The sequence below is a fragment of the Uranotaenia lowii genome, chromosome 1, assembly GCF_029784155.1.
Source record: "Uranotaenia lowii strain MFRU-FL chromosome 1, ASM2978415v1, whole genome shotgun sequence".
NCBI classification, from domain to species: domain Eukaryota; kingdom Metazoa; phylum Arthropoda; class Insecta; order Diptera; family Culicidae; genus Uranotaenia; species Uranotaenia lowii.
The window spans coordinates 137,542,926-137,563,094 of NC_073691.1; the positions used below are offsets into that span (position 1 = coordinate 137,542,926).

The window sequence follows — 20,169 nt, forward strand, 5'->3', positions numbered from 1 at the left end:
ATGAAGAGTCTGCCGAGGGGTGGTTTCCAGGAGTTGCGCTTTTTCGGATTTTGGGTTGGGACACTCGTTTCTTCTTGGGACCGGTTGTTGATGTGTTTTCGGCTGGTGATTGATCTCCGGATGATCCACCGTTACGGTTGCGTTTCGGAGTCGACTGGGATGTGGATTGGCTGGATACACTAACCATCGTACTGTCCGAATCAATTTCGGAACTAGATTCGTTCTTTTCCTCCAATTTCCGGATCTTGTTGGTTAGTTTGACGATTTGGGCCTGCAGTTGGTTGATGATAGCGTCCTTATCGTCAGATGGTTTTGGGGCACGATTGGATTCGAGCCTTTGTTGGATCTTGCTGGGAGGGTTTTGGGCAGATGCATGTCGGGACCGAAATTCTTTAGCAGCAGCGGCTTGGGAAATACCCAAATCCACACGGATTCGAACTATCTCCTGCTCCTCCTTCTGTTTGGGACAGATTCGGTTGTTTGCAGCATGGGGACCGTCACAATTAATGCACCGTGGTGGTTTGGAGCACTCTTTGTGGACGCCGGATTCTCCACAAGTGAGGCAAACAGGGTTATGTTGACAGCGAAGCTTGGTATGCCCAAAAATGCCGCATTTCAGACACATGAGCGGGCGAGGATAGTAAGGACGGGTTGAGACACGGATGTATCCAAAAAAGATGTGGGTAGGGGGAACGGAACCTTTTACTGTCAGCACCATGGTGTTGGTCGGTTCTTCCTTTCCATTTACTTTACGAACAAAGCGGTAAACCTTCGTTACACCTTGGTCGCACAAATGTTCTTGAAGTACCTCATTTGTGAGACCTGACACATCTCGGCAGGTAACGACGCACTGGCAGAGGTTGAGTGATGGATGATCGGTAATGGTAACGGGGGTATCATCAATCAGCTTACACAGTTTTTTCAGGCTATTTGCCTGAATTGGGTTCCGCACTTTCAGGAGATAAGAGCTGCCGCCATCGATAGGGTTAGCTCCATCTATTTTCCCCACGGCCTGATCGATCGTTTTAGCGATGATGAATGGATTGGGTAACTTGGCGTCGGGGTTCGGCTTGAGAACCAGGAACTGGATCTCTCCATGTAGTCCTTTGGGGTCCATCCAAATAGGAACCGTTCTTCTGTTAGATGAACCCGGTGGTCCGGTTTGACCTCCCCAAGGAGGATTTGAATCCATCGCAAGATGGAGCGGTGGTGACTAAACACTCAGAACTGTCACTAGATTATTTGACTTATCACACTTCAAGACTAGAAGCACTGAATCAGCCGTTCTGAAAAGAACAGCTGCTCTTTCCATTCAGCGCTATGCGCCAAGAATAAATTCAAGCACTTTCGACGAATCGAATGAAAAAGCCTGCGAATAGCGAAAAACACGTCTAATCACGTCGACAGTTCACAACTGAATCCGACAACTCACCCGACAGGAGCGCGACCGCTTGTTTTTATAGCGCTCGCTACTCGGGCGTCGCGCATTGGATTTTCTCCGTTCTCGCTGTTTCTCCTGTTCTTCAGTCCGCTGGGTGGACTGAAAAGGCGCGTTAGCCAATTACAGCACGGTAAACGTGACGAAATAGGCTCCAGTATGCGTACATGTCGAGTTCCATACGTCGACTGCTGGACGTTTTTATCGATACATATATACATACATCGATACATATACACCACCAGTGATGTCAACCTTCCAGATTTAGTCTGATCTTCCAGAATTTTTGGAATTTTGCCAGACATTTTTTTAGGTTTCCAGACTTTTGTCATTTCTTCCAGACATTTCCAGACTTTCGAGCTCCGACATGAATTCTTTGACAAAATAGTTAAAATTCAAAATTTTCGTTGCAAAATGGCAGGAAACGATTCGAGTTAGTAATTGAAAAGCGAAGAATGACACTACACCGATTAGATGTTATCCGACACCTTGCAAGAGAGCTCAAGAATTTGTTTTCATCGCCTTCAAATCGATGCCAGCGACAATATTTTCCAGTTCTCAATTTCAATTTCTCAATTCCCATCTGATTTTTACCTATCTGGATGCACTGCTCATTGCATCCAGCATGATGATGATTCTCTCACTTGAAGCTCGCGCGGGAGCGAAATCATTTCAAAATTTACAAACATGGTAGACTTTCTATCAAATCCGATTTAAATTTACTTCAGACGACATTTTATACGATCTTTTCATTATGCAGTTGGAATTGTGATTCGCCATACCATTGTAAACGACTTAAGTTATCATTTCTGATACAATTCCATGTTTGCTGGGCTACATTACGAGGTTTCCAAAACTATACATTTTGTACAAATCGATTTAGAAACAAGAGTGATAAAGCGAAGTTTCCATTAAGAAACGATAAAGCGGTTTTAATCAGGAGTGTCAATTTGCAACTCTAAGAACTCCAACGGACAAAAATTTCTGGGACAGATGAGGGTTTAATGTTAACGATGTTACTTTATAGCTAGAATTAATGGAATAATGTAAAGAGAATGTGCAACCTTATTTCAAGCAATTGGAAAGAACCTTCAAAGCATGGGTGGCCAAGATTTTCTCCAAATTTGTTCTATTATGAGAGGACAACAAGAATTGAATATCTTCATGAAAATTTCACACGTTATGTTCATCGAAAGAAAAAACGTTTGCCGAAATTGGGGGGTCTTGAATAGTCAAAAACCGTTTGGTCCGTGAGGTTTTTGAATCCACAAGACCTCTGATAAATGCAATCTTCTTTTTTCCTTCAACGCAATAAAAATCCCACAGGCGAATCCATAATGTGAAATTGCCGTGAAGAAACTCAACTTCTGCTGCCCGTAAGCTTCAAAATGAGGCAAATAAGGTAGAAATCTTGGCCTCCCATGCTTTGAAGGATGTTTTCCTAACTTACCCTAGAAGCGTCCCTAAATTTGTGGCTCATGATGTGATACAGCAACGGGTTGATGCACGTGGACAGGAAATACAGGATTCCAGAAATGTACGTCAGATACTGGTACACCCGGTAAAACCCGTCGCTGCCAGTGTTGGTCATTGATCCATAGACGGCCATCAGTCTCTGTGCGTGAAAGGGTGCCCAACAGAAGAAGAATGTCGCAACAACTGCCACTGCCAGTAAATCAGGCCCGAATGTGTAGAGAAAAAACACAGAATAAGAAAATTGATAAATTTTTATTGCTTCGGGTCAAAAGAAAAAGGAATCAAATATGAAGGGTACATACATGGTAGACCGTACTTACCGAGCATCCGGATCACACGTGTTTGACCGCTTACGCCTCGAGCGGAAGAACACATTCCTGTTCCAGTTGTAACCGTTCCTTCCCCCGGATACCCGCTGAGACCGCCGCTACTGTAAAATGCTCCACCGGCCGCAGCGCTGTGCGTTCCGTGATTTCCCTGCCGCTTAACGCCCTGCAACAACTTGCTCTTCCGTAGTTTGATTCCGATCAGCACGTACAGGACGGCGATGACCGTCATTGGACCGACGAAAAAAAGGAAGCTGGACACTTCGAAGGCATGTTCGAAATGGGTGTTTTTGATCTGGTCGGAAGGAAAAATTCATTAAAAACTTTGTCCGTTTTTATTGCAAGCGTTCGGTCGGTTTGGATGGGTTGAGGGAAAAAAAAATCCTGGCAGTGTCATTTCCGTTAGCGCTGGTTGGTTGTAATCATATTTATTATCATTGGCCCCAGTAGTTTCGAAATTTTTTGAAGGACAGAAAAGAAGCGACACGGTTCTTAGCTTTGGTGCAACTAGCAGGCAAAATTGTTTTGACATTCCATGAAAGAAACCTCTTTAGAACTTTCTAAACGTATGAAGCACAATCTTCCGATAAACGTCACAGAGGCTCACATAGGCTAAGGAAGTTGACTTACAGTAGGGTGATTTGCCAATCGTTGCCCCCTAACCCATCGTTGCACAGACTGACTTAAATTGTGAATGTATCAGTTATTTTCCAACTTTTCCTCAAAAATAATACTGAATCATGTAATTCGGAATGTTTTCTGATGAAATGAGGCTTTTGAGATATTTTTTGCTGTTAAATGTGTATCTTAAGGCTGTTTTAATTTTTCTTTTTTTTTTTCGCGTGGTTTTTGTGCAAATTGTTAACAAAAACCCTATATATTATAATAATATATAATAATAATATAATAATATAATAATAATATAATAATATAATATAATATAATATAATATTATAATATTCCTTCTATGGCAAATAAGGTTTTACTTCAGAACAAAATATTTTTCGTATCAGTTCTCTTTACGAAACGTTTGTTGGACAATTTTAACCCCATGATTCTGAAAAAAAATTATGATCCATACTTAACCAGAAAAACTGTCGGACCGTTCAACAATTGGTCTGCTCAATCTCCTCCTGCCCCATTGTTGTACATAAGCCAACTGCAAAATTTATTTGTAAATTACAAATTGAAAATTTCGTATACCTCCAATAATATTGTTGGATTGCTCTTACAGCCAAAAATAGTAATAAAAATTTTGAAAGCGATTGAAACCATCAGAGATGTACTGAAAGTTCAAAAAACATAATTTGTGATTTTTAAAATATTTCTTTCATTTCATGTGAACAAAAACTAAACTTAACTTGTACTCCAGAAATGAAATTCGTTGTCATACAAATGATTCAAAATAAGTAAATATTTTTTATTTTAGTGTTTTGCCAGCTTATTTGAAAGCTTGTTAACCGTAGTATGAAAAGTGTATTGATTTAAAACTTTCGCAAAAACATGTCATGAAAGCTCCAGAAAGCAAATCCTGCAATTTTACAATGGATTCCGATTTTTTTTTATTTTGAAATGGTTATAACTTTTTCCATGAAATACTTTGCTTCTTCTCATGTTGGGAAAAAATTAAGCTTAGAAATAGGCAAAATCAATAATTAAAGACCAACTTCATTTCAAACTTATTTGAATTTCTTGGATATCCAAAAATTTCTTCTTCCATACAAATTGTCATACATATTTTTTTCTGAATAAGTGGATATTTATGTTTAACTAGTAATTTAAGTAATTTCTGTGATCTAATTAATGATTTTCCACTAAGAAATTTCATATTTTCATATGTTGATTTTCAATAAATAATTCCATAATTCAAAGACACTTCATATTTCCATAAGTTTATTTTTTCTACCGTCAAATAAAAAAATTAAAGTTTTGGAATTATTAATCACGTTGAAAAAACATATGTTTGTATGAAAGTCGGGCAACTTGCAATGTCTGAAAATTGTCGAAGTCACCTCATCTGCTTGGGTTTTGAGGGACTACTTTTTTATCAGATTTATTTTGAAATCCATCATCCCGAGCATTTACTCAACATTTTATGCAAAGAATCTAAATTTTTTTCTGAAAGTACTGTTTCTCAAATTTCGAGACGGCAAATATTAAAGAATTGTATTCAATGTCGACAGCAATCCCCTTGATTTTGTTAGAAATTATGTCAAAATATTGTACAGTAGGAAAACTACGACCCATAAAATCAAAGTCGAAGGTTGGAAGACCCGAATTGTTACTTATCTGATATGCAATTTTCTCAGAAATTTTAATCTGCCGTCGAGTTGCAGTCACTCGAGACATCTAAGTGAAGCTATATTTGACCCTTATCATCCAGAAAAATAAACAGTCATAGCTTTGTGAAACTTAATTTGATCCAAAACAGTTTTTCAGACGGAAAACTCTTGAGAAACATTTCTATGTGATGTGATTGTTTCCTGAGATTGATGAAATGCTACAGAGGTTGCATTCATTACTAATAAACCACTTACACGAAAAAGATATTTTAATCAATAAACTTTTTGAAAAGATAAATTCTTATACAAAATTTTATATCATGAGCATAAATCAGTCAAACGATCTGAAACTTTGGGCGTGGTTGTGTCCAGTTTCAAGTTTTGAATTGATATCTATTATGTAAAAATCGATAGATTCCAAGTGAGTCTAGCAATTGTTTCATAAAATCACATCTCCTTCATAGGGGTAAAGTGGGGAAAAACAGATCACGTTCTTTAATCTTTTCACCTGTAAATAGGCACTTAAAAATTAAGTAATTAATATCTTTTAGTTCATTCAATGGGATTTCGAAAATATAAATTTTTTGGTAGGACATATAAAGAAAAAAGCTCAACACTGAGCAAATAAGGTCAAATAACACTTTTCTAAGATGACTTCGGTTAAATTCAGAGGTAGATTCAGAGGTTTAATTCAGAGGTAGATTTGAGTTTCTATTCTAGACACTCAAACCGACGGCTTTGTGTTTTTTTAGATTTTCGGTCCATTTGTGCATTGGACGGTTTATATAGAAGACCCCCCCCCCCCCCCTCCCCATTCAATAGGGGCTATCTCTAAATTAGATTGCATTTGAACCAGAAGTTCTCATAATAAGTTTCCGTCAGTGTTCGGTATCGCTAACTGAATAATTAGCGCCGCTAATCAAATCGCTAACTCATACAAAGTTAGCGATCGCTAATTAAATACGCTAAATGTGCCAAAAAAGTTATCGCTTTAAGTTATCGCTAATCGCTAATCGCTAACTGTTTATTTACCAACATTAAGGCCGGAACAAATATCAATTTTTTCTTTAGTAACGCACATCCCCCTTTCGATTTATCGAACTCCCCAAGGGGGAATTAATGAAGTTTCAAGTATTTAATTTAAAATAAGTTTGATCATATTTTCATAAAATAATATGAACAAATAATTTTTTGTGCCATTCATTTTTTTTGTTTTGGCATTATTTTACATAATCCTCAATTAAAATCTTTAACCTGCTTTCCCCTTTTTTAAATTTGCAGGAGCATTGTCAAACGTGAACATTTATACAATTTCTATTTGAGCTTTAAACGAAGGCTACAATAGTGATTTTATCTTATTTCTATATGAACTGATCTGTAAAATCTTACAAAAAACTGTATTGTGAAAGTAAATAGCTCAACCATTTGAAAAGAAATGCTGATGAAGAGATGTTGAAAATAGTTTCATATTGTTTAACACCTTTTATAGTTATCTTCTTCCGTAAAATTTGCTAAAAAAATGCTTAAAGAGAGAAATGACACTAAACACATTTTTTCTCTAACTCTAGTACGCATTCCTCCAATGAATCCAATTAAACAATCAGAATGATGCACAATGTCACTTTGACTTGATTAATGAAAAAAAAGTTTATTCTATCACTAAGAATTTGAAAGATTGATACAAATATATGGCAGTTAGCGATCTTCAATTAGCGGAACCAAAAAATAGCGGAACTTTTCAATTCGCTAAATCAATCCAAATTTAGCGGCAAAAATAAACCGCTAACAAAAAGCTAGCGGACTAACTAGCGAATAGCGGATTAGCGCTTTTGTGCCGAACACTGGTTTCCGTAAAAAATATAAGCCTCCTCAACCACATGGTGGCTGAGCCTTTAAAAGATTTTTAAAATGTGCAACCATTGGAAAAAATCGGACAACATTATGCACGACATAATATTTGGCTGTGCAACTATTGGGCATAGACAAGCTGTTTTAAATGATTTTTTAAATTTTTATGTCACTTTTTTTCAAACACTTGAACTTTTGGATTATGTTAACCTATCCTGTATCAGTGCAATCGACTAAAAAATCGAATGAATTTGGTTGAAATGACTAAAATACAGTATAAAAACCAAAATCATGTGCTTAGCTGTGCAACGATTGGCAAATCACCCTACCTATTTTTTTAGTTGTAGTTTTTAAAACACTTCAACATTTTTTGTCTCTTAAAATTGTGACTGACTCATAGCTATATTTTTAAATAATTGCTTAAAAACATTTCCACAAATACAAATTTTGTACATTTTTGTACATTTTTTAATCATTCCAGAATGATGCTTACCCTTAAACCTTGCTAACAAACTTTTTTTTTATCGTAAAGCACATGGACTAAGGGTTTCTGATGCTACAAAATGATTTTTTTTCGATTATAGTCGTTTTAACACCTTCACGTTATTCGCGACTTATATGCAGTTGGCGGACAGTCATTGGAAAACTTATCCGGTACAACTGTGATCGTTGTTTACTCTTGAGCTCGAACTCATGGACATCGGCTCAAGAAGCAACTGACTTGTCAATATCACAAGCCCTGAACACAAAAATGATAATTTTTCGAAAAAAACGGTCTTTTTCTAGTCATCTTATATCCTCAACCCTTCTTTGCTGTAGCTAAACAATTTTCAATAGTATGGGTTGATAGATTTACATGTTCTGTTAAAATGATGTATTGGTTGCGTATTCCAGTAAAGGATAAAGGTGGGATTGGGTTATACTTAAGTCATTGTATAGACCACAAGCCTGATTCTCAAACTCAGATTCAAAATTCAGAATCGAAGTTCTGATTCGGAATTTAAACCCTATAGGGGAAAGTAATGCCCTTATTAATAAGGACATTCCAAGATTATGAATTTGAAGGAAAGTTAGAAGAAATGAAAGATGGTGAAAATGAGCTAGTAAAATTTTACTTAGAAGCATTATCCTCACATACTAAATTGACATTATTTTACAATTTACATAAATTTTCGTAGTATGCCGTCTCACGATATAACGTTATTTTCACAGGAATTGAGATGAAAATTTGCACAGGGGTGTTTTATGGGACGGAAAATTTGCAAATGGGGATTTGGAGGGATGAACAATGGGAATTTATAAGCAAAGAGCAGCGATATTGACGTTAATATGCATTGGATTGTAATGAAAACATAACGACGGGGGTTTTAGGGACGAACAGAGGATTTCAGGTTTTGAGCTTTTTTCAAGGGTCAGCAAAGAAGTTCGTTCGTATCTATAAAATGTACACTGTTTTTGGTAATATTGACGTTATAATAAACCTGAATGGAATGCGCACGAGGTATTTAAAAAAAAAGTTGATTGCAGGTTTAAAATTTGAATCAAGATTCAACAAAAGGGATCGTCCATATCAACTGTTCGCTGTTTTAGTTATGTTAGATGAGGGATCAGTAGAAGGGGTTTTTTTTTTCAAATTAGCGAACCAAATAGTTTATTGAGTTATTGACGTTACTTTGCATCTGACTAGAATAAAAAACTTGCACATCTGGGTTTCACGAGACGGACAATGGATTTCAGTAATCAAATTTTGTAAGAGGGGCCGTCAAAAGAAATAATAAGATAGCTGTTGTTATGCATCGGAAGTCAAATTTAGATCGAATATTGTCGATATGGCAAAACAACAACATCACGTCGCTCCTCCTGCGAAAAAGTGGGGTAAGCTGCGAACCTTGCGAGCCCGTGACTGAGAAAAACCAGCAACCAACGAGAATGAGCAAGAAATTTCGGATGGAAATCGGCAAAGACTCATGCGACGAAAAGCGCGACTAGCGATTGGAAACTCGGAACATGGAACTGTTGATCTCTGAATTTCATGGGCAGTACCCACGTGCTCTCCAACGAATTGAAGAACCGCAAATTCGATATCGTAGCGCTGCAGGAGGTATGCTGGAAGGGCTCCAGGATACGAATGTTCCAAGATGGCCATGCCATATACCAGAGCTGCGGCAACACACACGAGGTTGGAGCAGCTTTTATAGTGATGGGGAAGATGACCAAGCGCGTGATCTGGAGGTGTCCGATCAACCCACGAATATGCCGGTTGAGAATCATGGGCGATTCTTCAACAACAGCTTCATCATCAACGTGCACAGCCCTCACCTCGGAAGAACCGGTGACGACAAAGACGAATTTTACGCGCAGCAGGAGCGTGAATACGACCGTTGCCCAAAACATGATATAAAGATCGTCATCGGGGATTTTAACACTCAGGTCGGCCAGGAGGAGGGATTTAAACCGACAATTGGAAGGTTCAGCGCGCACCAGCTGACAAACGAAAACAGTCTAAGACTCATAGATTTTGCCGTCTCCAAACAAATGGCCGTACGTAGTATCTTTTTCCAGCACCGCCTCCCACACAAGTATACCTGGAGATCACCGTACCAAACGCAATCACAGATCGGCCACGTTTTGATAGACAGCCGGCACTTCTCGGACATCATCGACGTCAGATCATGTGGAGGCGCCAACATCGAGTCAGACCACTATCTGGTGATGGTTAAGATGCGCCCAAAACTCTCCGTAGTGAACAACATACGAAACCGACGCCCGCCTCGGTTAAATATCGCACAACTGAAACAAGCTGAGGTCGCAGCAGACTACGCGTAATCGGTTGAAGCAGCGCTGCCGGCAGTGGGCGAACTTGACGAAGCCCCTCTCGAGGACTGTTGGGATACCATCAAGACAGCCATCGACAGCGCTGCGGACTGGTTTGATGTAGAGTGTTGGAGGGTGATGGGCGAAGAAAACGCCGCGCGAGTAGCAGTAGTGCAAAGGGGCATCCGTCGGAACGTGGAAAATCGCCGACAGCAGAAGAAGCAGTTGAAGCAGCGAGTTCGATTTTTCCAGAAGAAAAAGCGCCGCCTGTAGGAGGTGGAGCTCGAGGAGCTGGAGCAGCTGCATCGTTCCCAAGAAACACAAAAGTTCTATCGGAAACTCAACGCATCCCGCAAAGGCTTCGTGCTGCAAGCCGAAATGTCCCGGGAAAAGGACGGAGGTATCCTGACGGACAATCGTGAGGTGATCAAAAGGTGGAAGCAGCACTTCGATGAACACCTGAACGGCGCACATGCAGGAGACCAAGACGGTGGAGGAAGCTACATCGCCGGCGTAGCCAACGACGAAGAGGAGCCACTCCCAACGATGAGTGAAGTAAAAGAAGCCATTCGTCGGCTGAATAGCAATAAATCGGTTGGGACAGACGGCATCGCAGCTGAACTAATCAGAATCGGCCCGGACAAGTTGGCCGATTGCCTACACCGGTTGATGGTCCGGATCTGGGACACAGAACAGCTACTGAAGGAGTGGAAGGAGGGGATAATACGTCCTATCTACAGCTACAAATTGGACCGTGAGAACTACCGAGTAATGACTGTCCTCAATGCCGTCTACAATATGTCGTCCTGAATCTTACTCCGCCGCCCAACGCCACAAGCTAACAGATTCGTGGGAAGTTATCAGGCCGGCTTTCAACGTCGGACCAGATCTCCACACTTCGCAAATCCTCCAAAAATGCCGTGAATACCAAGTCCCTACGCACCATCTATTCATCGACTTCAAAGCCGCATACGACACGATCGACCGTGACGAGCTATGGAAAGTTATGGACTAGAACGGCTTTTCCGAGAAGCTGATCAGACTGATCAAGGCGACCGTGGATGGAACGCAGTGCTGGGTACAGATTTCGGGTGAATCGAGTTCTTTCGAATCAAACAGGGGGCTTCGACAAGACGATGGTCTATCCTGCATGATGTATAGCGCTAGAAGGTGTTATTCGACGAGCGGTGGGCGAAATGCGGGACACGATTTTCAACAGATCCAGTCAACTTATCTGCTTTACCGACGACATTGATATATGTTTGTTACTTTGATTTATCGGCCTAGCGGTGAAAAGTGATGTCCTTTTTAGTAGGGACATCTAAAGATTATGAAATTTTTTTATATAGATGGATAGAAGGCTAGAAGAAATGAAAGATGGTGAAGATGAGCGGGTAGAATTTGTCTAGAAGCATTACCATCACATACCAAATTTTTGTTCCTCACGAGCCTACTACTATGAAGTGGTAGATACAGATAGAGTTGCATCTACCACCACACATTAGTAGGCTTAGCGTGGTCCGCCCCACAAGCGAGAACTTGTAGTGCGGACGAACTACAAGTTCTCGCTTGTGGGGCGGACCACGCTAAGCCTACTAATGTGTGGTGGTAGATGCAACTCTATCTGTATCTACCACTTCATAGTAGTAGGCTCGTGAGGAACAAAAATTTGGTATGTGATGGTAATGCTTCTAGACAAATTCTACCCGCTCATCTTCACCATCTTTCATTTCTTCTAGCCTTCTATCCATCTATATAAAAAATTTCATAATCTTTAGATGACCCTACTAAAAAGGACATCACTTTTCACCGCTAGGCCGATAAATCAAAGTAACAAACAAAAATTACGGTGGTTAATCTCTTCATAGACATTGATATAGTCGGCAGATCATCTGCGGCGGTGGAAGAGCTCTACCGCAAACTGAAACGCGAAGCAGGAAGGATTGGGTTAATTATTAATACGTCCAAGACTAAGTATATGCTGGTCTGCGGATCCGAAACCGACCGAGCCCGCTTGTCCAGTAATAACAAGGTCACGATCGACGGCGACGAGCTGGAGATAGTCGAAGACTATTTCTACCGCGGCTCACTGGTGGCCGCAGACAATAACACCAGCCGTGAGATCCGGCGGCGAGTTATCAGCGGAAGTCGTGCCTACTATGGACTCCACAAGCAACTGCAGTCGAAAAGACTTAGCCCCCGCAAAAAGTGTAACCTGTACCCCCTTTCTGACCTCTGACACAAAAATGAATTATTGAAATCAATTTCTCGTCCCTTAAAACACCCATTTGCCAATTTTTATCACAATCCGATGTTCAATACCGTCAATTTCGCGAACTCAATATTCAAAAGGGGTCATCCAAAAATCTGACAACATTTTTCATCATTCCTGGTCATAATGAGTACCAATGCCAATTTTAAGCTCTCTAGATCTTAAGAGAGCTGCGCTCAGAATGAATAAACGTCATTTTGTCGGATAATCGTTAAAGGAAAATCAACGTTATTTATAGTAACTTATAAGTATTTGAAGATCATATTTCATGTAAAGTCCCAGAGTTATGAAGAATGGTAAAAAAGAGAAAAACGCTTTTATTGTCGAAATAGAAAAATGGCACTTCAGCATATCACGGAAGTATGGTTATAAGCGCTTACATTTTGGTTTTTATCTTCATATATTTATTAGCTTATTTGCGATTCAAATGAGGAGAAAATTTCTGTAAGACTTTTTATTATTATTTTCGGCTATGATTGAAAACTTCAGATTGAAACTTTCAATTGAAATAGGAATCAGTTTGTTTGGACAAAAAAATAAATTCAGATTTTGATTCATACATACACCATCATATCCGATTCAGGCTTTACAGGACTATTCAAGTCTAATATTTAACCACATTTATCATCCAGTATCGAGTATCGAGATGGGAATCAAACCCATGCCACCAGTGAACCAGAGATAATCGGTTTACCGCGCTGACCGCTCGACCACCGTACGTATTTTCTTGTTAATTTTCTCTATAACTTTATGATCTCACGAATTTCACGAGAAAACAGAAGAATAAGCGAAGTGATTTCACAAAAAAAAAACTTACCGTACAGAGCCGGGAGTGTTCATTTTCCACGACACCGAATTGCAGCGCCTGGGGTGTGGCCAATCCGAAGGCCACCAGCCAGATTGCGATTACGAATCGAATCGCTCGGGAAAGTTTCGACATCGTGTGAGAGCTTAAATGTTTTCAACCGGAATGAGAGAAAACTCAATTAGAGATAAAAATTAGGTCAATATTTCAAATACAAATAGTGAGCTTTCCAAGGCAATCTGGCAAGTACAATTCAATTAATTGAATTTAAATTTTGATTAGAGCAACGAGGCCTCGCGAGGGTAGCACAGTCATAATTTAGAATTGGTCGAAGGTAGGATTTGCAAAATTAATTACAGATTGCATTGGAGCTCTGTGAGGACGAAATCAGTTCTTACCGGAATGGATGGCAAATGGCAATGTAACGTTCGACGGTGAAGGAAGTTATCGTTAGCACCGTGGCATTGGTGGCCGTTTCCGATAGAAGGCCGGTAATGATGCAGGCCACTTGATTGAACGGATAGGCGTAGGGGTACCAAGTGCCGTACAGCTCCAAAGGCATTCCTGAAATTGGAGAAGGATATCAGCGATACTATTTTTGCCTTTTTTACATAGAGGCAGAGGTATAGTGAACGATCAGTTGGGTGGCTATCATTAATTAAGGGTCCAAGGCCTCACTTTATATATACCAATGGACTCGGCTCGACGAGTCACGAAGATGTTCGTTGATTTGTATGTTTCAATTGAAATGATTTTATCACCCTTTCTTCTGTTCTGGGTTTTACAACTTTGATGAATTTAGTTTAAAAAAATTGTTTCCTCCGTTGGCTATGGCAAAAACGGGGAAAAAAAACTAAATTGTTCGAAACTGTTCTATTCCATAGTGTATTAGACTGAGTCGAATTGGGGTCATTTTTGAATTTCTCAAACTCTGGGGTCTAAAAAGCTTCGTCTTGGTAAAAAACTCATCCATGATTTTTTGTAGAATTTTTAAGTAACGTTTACATGAGTTAATTTGAACCGTTAGATTTGTATGGGAAAATTGAATATTTCGTACTGAAAAATCAACATAATTTTAATTTCTTCTGTGGAACCAAGCCAGATAATGGTTTTTGTGCCAATTTATAAAATTCCTAAAGGAAATTTTCCGCTGAACAACTTTGTCGAAGACCGTATCCTCGTATCTTATTAGACAAAAAAGTTATTCGGTGTTGAATGGGGATATGCCTTTTCGCATTGATAAACAATAAACTCAATTGACATCCCTGCAGTGTGCCTAGCGAGGTATTGTATGACTACTTTTCAAGCAATACTTCGCGAGGCTCCAGCAGTGATGTCAATTGAATTTATTGTTTTTTCAATGCCAAAAGACATACCCCTGTTAAACAGCTAATAACTTTTTTGCCTGATAAGATACGAAGTGAAGGTCTTCGACAAAGCTGTTCAGCGGAAAATTTCCATTAGGAATTTTATAAATTAGCACAAAAGCCATCAGCTGGCTTGGTTCCACAGAAGAAATAAAAATGATGTTGATTTTTCAGTACAAAATATTCAATTTTCCCATACAAACCTAAAAGTTCAAATTCACTCATGTAAACGTTACTTAAAAATTCTGCAAAAAATCATGGATGAGTTTTGGACCAAGTCGATACTTTTTAGACCCCAGGGTTTGAGAAATTCAAAAATGACCCCAAATCGACTCAGTCTAATAGTGCATATCAAACTGATGTTGGCTCCAGAAAAGGTAGGCATTTGCTTAGCCAGCAATCGCTAAATTAATTACGGAGGCGATCGAAAATTAGAAAAAAAAGGTCATAAAACAGACAGAGATTTGCTCTCACGCCCTCTAAACGTGAGTTCGGGATGATACCCCTCGAGCCAATACCAGATTCAGATTCAGCTTCAAATTAAGAAGACAGATTCATAATTCAAATACATATAGAACTTTTGTTCAAAATTTAGATTAAGATTTTTCATTCAAAATTTGAATTTTCAAATCAGATTCAGATTTTTGAATCAAATCAATGATTTGTTAATCATATCGCTATCCTCATATTCTGAACCATTTTTTAGCAAGGTTGAGCTCTTAGAAGGTATCATCCTAGGCTACGCGCCACCGCCTGCCATCAATATTGTAGTTGGTTTAATTTATCCAGTTGTAAAAAAACACAAAAAATAGTAAGACCAGATCCTGTGACAGCAGCGCGAGAGTTCCAAGCGCTAGCACGGCACGCAGTACTTCAAACTTTCAAACCAAATCACCTTTTATTGGTACCGTAAAACGGGGTTTCATTGATTACCGGCGTTATTTTGATCAACATGAAATTTTTCCAAATAATCATCAATAACTAAGTCTAAAGTTAAAATATTTCAAAACATTTTTCTATGTTTTGAAACCTATAAGTTGACTTTAAAATTGAGAAAAACTTGGTTTGTTTTTAAAAATTCCAAATGTAAGTAAAAGTGTTATTTCAAAATTTTGATTTATCTATTGTTTCGAGGGTTCGCAAACAAACAACCTTCCTGATGAAATCAAAGCGTTTAGAAGCAAACATGGTTGATTTTTGTAAATTTTCAACTTTTTTCCTTGGTAAATGTGTAGTTTTGGTGGAGTTTTTGTTAAAGTTTGAAGTAAATTTTTGATATTTAAAAAATAGGGACATTTTTCAAGAGTAAGCCCGTCCAGGACAAAAGGCTATGAACCCTATCAAATGGTGAAGTTTGCAGGAAAACATAAAAGGGGAATAAGGAAATGAATGAAGACAAAATTTAATTTGTTTTTGAAGTTAAAATTTAATTGTTAATGTTAAAAAATATGCCCCTTAATTTATGCAGCACCATTATCCATCTTTCGATTTTAAATAATGTCCAGCCTTAACACATCTGGATGTTGTTTTTTTTGGACCGCAAAAAAGTCTAATTCAAAAAACACAGAAATTCACAGAAATTGTTTTGAATCCTTTATGATCAAGAAAACTCAATAAAACCGCCAAAATAGAGACTGATGAATGTTACCTCAAAGCATCAAATTCTTAACAGAAACGAAATCGATTTTTAAATCAAATTTTAAGTCTAACAAATTTCTGCTACCATTTTTTACGTTCATAGGAGTCCAGTACTGGTTTTAAAAAATACGAAACGTGCCACATTCCCTTTAACAGAAAAAAATGGAAAATATTGACAAAAGTGGTCAATCTTACCCCGGATTACGGTATTATTTATTATGCGGATTTATAAAATGTGATTAAAAATCATGAGTTTGAGCTTCTTATTCGTTCAATTAAAATCTTTGTTTCTTTCAATTGTCTGCAATTCAGCTTTGGAAATTAAAAAGTAAACAGTTTACACCACCTAGAATTTTGCTTTGACAAACTTTCTCAATCAATCAGTTTTAAATGTTTAACCTTACTTTTTCGCAATGATAATTAACTGACCACCCTTTACAAACAGTTCATGTGGTTCCGGAGCAAGGTTGCCGAAATCACAGAAAAATCTGTAATTTCACAGAATTTTGAGCAAATTTTGATCACAGAATCTGTATCTCAGAACACAAAATTTTGAAATATTCACAGGTTTCACAAATTTTGAATTTTGAATAGATTTCCGAAATTATATATTTTTTTGAACAGTATAAAATAAAGATTGTTTTCCTTGAATTTGAAAAATATGATAATAATGGTAATGTCAATTGATTTTTCCCAACTGAAATGTTAAAAATAACCAATTTATCATAAATTTTCAATGAAATTAAAGGAAATAGCATCACAGAAAACCATCACAGAATTTTGGATAAAATCACAAGAAAGGACTTTAATAATGTGTAGCATCGCCTTTCTTGGCAATGACTTCTTGCAATCATCGTGGCATAGAAGTTATGAGGCTTTTCAAAACGTTCGGATCCAGATTAGACCATTCGTTCTGAATCGCCATTTTAATTTGTCCAGCCGTTTCATAACTTCGGCCATGCTTGAAAATGTTACGGGAGAGAAGTCCCCAAACGTTTTCGATCGGATTTAGATCCAAGCTACAGGCTGGCCACTCCAAAAGAGGGATGTTATGAAGTTCCGAGAATTCTTTCGTAGCTCTGGACGCATGGCAGGCAGCATTGTTTTGCTGGAAAACCATGTTTTCGCCCATAAAATTTTCCGAAAATGGAACAAGAACTTCTTCTAATAGCTGGCAATACATCTGTGAGTCCATCCAGGTAGAGATGAAACAAACAGGTGTCTTTCCAGCCATGCTTATGCCGGCCCAGATCATGACGGAACCTCCACCAAAGTTTCGTTTCTCTCTCATTGGCCTCTTCTGCTTCTTGTCGTACCAACGGCTGCTAAAACCATCTGGCCCGTCTTAGTTGAACTTCTTTTCGTCACTAAAAACCACGTTTGACCACTCTTGGTCCCAAAATTGGTACTTTTCGGCAAAAGCAAAACGGGTTTTTTTGTGACGAGGAAGAAGTCTTGGTACAGGCGTTGTTTTGGTGAAGGAAACATTAGGATCGTCTTTGAGAACCTACCGAATCCGACGCCCAGATACTCTCAGCTTCATCTCCGCCTTGATTTCCTCAGCTTTTGGTGGACCGCCAGTCGTTTTATTCCCTCTTAAACCTCGGCGTCAGGGAAGATGAACATCCACATCGCTTCTTTGTTCATATTTTTCGCCTAGCCGCAGATAATCATGCACCACATCCTTACTCCTACACTGCAAAAAATCCACACTTCGGATGTATGTTTCCCTCACATATAAGTGTTCAAAATTCCTCTACGCATATATTTTATATGATTCTCATAACAATTAAATCGTTCACACATAAGTTTTAAGTGGGGTAAATATATGAGGCTGACTGAAATGAAATGAGCGTGTGCGAACAGTCAAATTTTCATCGAACCGGCTGTCGATGTTTTCTCTGTTTCTGTTTCAAAATGGCGCACGCGGAAATAAGATTGGAACAGGAAAAGAAATTTAACGAAAATTGTAAATAAAGTTAGTTTCCTGTTGCTAGACGACCGGGTGCAATTCGGATTCATTCGTTTCAATCATGAGGAGAGGATTAAAGCTGCGGTTCCGAAAGTACGTCCCCGTGTTTGCCAGGCTCACTGATATGGCCTGAGTTTGTTATTTATTTTTATAAGCAGAGAACTGCCTCAGCAGATGCTCCCTCAGGACCCGAAAAGTTTAAAAAGCAAAAGCTACATCAGAGTTAATGATTCAGAACATCCGGGAATGTGGAAGCAAAAAGTTCCCGAACCTGGATGCAGCTGCATCTTCAACCACCAACAACCTGAATCAATCCGCTCGAACCATCTGGAACAACCGGTGCTGCTCCCCCTGGATCTGGACGGGGATCTTCATTCTTAAAATTCCCTTAACCAATCAGTGACCCATCAAGGAATGAAGAAGTGTGAGGAAAACAGTTTGTGCAATTTTAAATAAAGAAATTAGGAATAAACTAAGAAAGTCCAAAGTTAGTAAGCATATAATTCTCCCTTGAAATTAATTAAAGCAATTTGCCACGCATATATACTCTAAATGCAGAAATTTATTCAAATTATTTGTCCCCCATGTGCCTTTCATATTTCTCCACATATAACCTTTCGATGTTTTGGGCTATACGTACGCACACATATTTTTCAACTGTACAACTAATTGCAAAAATCTATAAAGGTTGACACATAGCCCAAATGTGTCGAATTCGTTGAGTGTACCAATCCTGATGCCGATTTCACGCAAGGTTAGCCCTTGTTTTCGAAGAGTATCTACTCTAACCTTCTCATAATCGCTCAAAGGGCTATTTTTTGGCATTTTTCCTGTGAATATCAAATAAAATGTGCAAACCTTCACCAATGATGTTTTTTTTCTTTGTCACCATCAATTCACTTCGTATTGAGCAAAACTTTTCACTTTCAACGAAAAAAATATCCTCTGCGAGCGAAATTGAACAGAAGCAAACAGCTGTCTTTATAATTATTTCCAGGCGCAAAATGAAAATATTTATACTCTGACACGCACACATGCATTCAAATCCATTCTGACACACAGATAATATTTTACTCACCACTACATTTACATTGACTAACAATCTGTTACAGTTGTTTACACTGTAAACGTAAGAGCATTAAAAACTACGTTGCCTTTATACTTATTTCCAGTAGTGTATTCATACCCCGCCCAAGATCAAGACCCCTTCCATACTAAAGCATGGATCTTAAATAAATCTGGACGCACTGTTTATTATACCATAGCGCTCCTAGTTGTCGGATCTGGAATGTTTTGACAGTACTTTGTTTTGGAATGTTTCCTCTATTAGTGTTGAAAATTCGTGAGAATTCCGTGAGATACATGCTATCGAGCAGCAGGTTCATACCAAGCGTCATAGTGGCACTAAGGATTGGAAACTGCATTTGAAGGTGTTGAGAACGATTAAGGCAAACCCAGGGCAGTCGGGCTATAACATCGCCAAGAAATTCAATACCGACCGGTGCACCGTCATAAAAATTCGTCTGCGCGAAGGAATATGATCTTATCGGGCCAGAGGGCAACCAAACCGGACATTGAAGCAGAATGCAGTAACCAAAGGACGTGGCCGGAAGTTACACAACAAGGTTCTAACGAAGTACGATGGATGCATCCTCATGGATGACGAAACGTACGTAAAGATGGATTTTGGGCAGCTTCCTGGCCAAAAATTTTACAAAGCCACTGGTCGGGGTGATGTCTCCGCCAAGTTCAAATTGGTTTTTGCCGATCAGTTTACAAGAAAGTGTTTGATCTGGCAAGGTCGAAAAACCCCAGTTTTTGTGAAAGACAAGACCATGGACTCCAAAATGTACAAGGAAGAATGTCTGAAAAACGTTTTTTTTCCGTACATTAGATCTCACAAAGGACCAGTAAAGTTTTCGCCAGATTTT

General features: G+C 38.8%; 1 protein-coding gene across 1 annotated transcript in view; it reads right to left on the reverse strand.

The window, feature by feature from the left end:
• Positions 1-20,169, reverse strand: part of LOC129740249 (pyrokinin-1 receptor-like) — a 188,502-nt gene that overhangs the window by 13,763 nt on the left and 154,570 nt on the right. Inside the window, exons 4-7 of the mRNA XM_055731858.1 lie at positions 13,660-13,825; positions 13,274-13,406; positions 3,235-3,535; positions 2,889-3,103 (exon numbers count right to left, since the gene is read on the reverse strand). Of these exons, the coding sequence (XP_055587833.1) occupies positions 2,889-3,103; positions 3,235-3,535; positions 13,274-13,406; positions 13,660-13,825 (815 nt within the window). The remainder of the gene's footprint in view (positions 1-2,888; positions 3,104-3,234; positions 3,536-13,273; positions 13,407-13,659; positions 13,826-20,169) is intronic.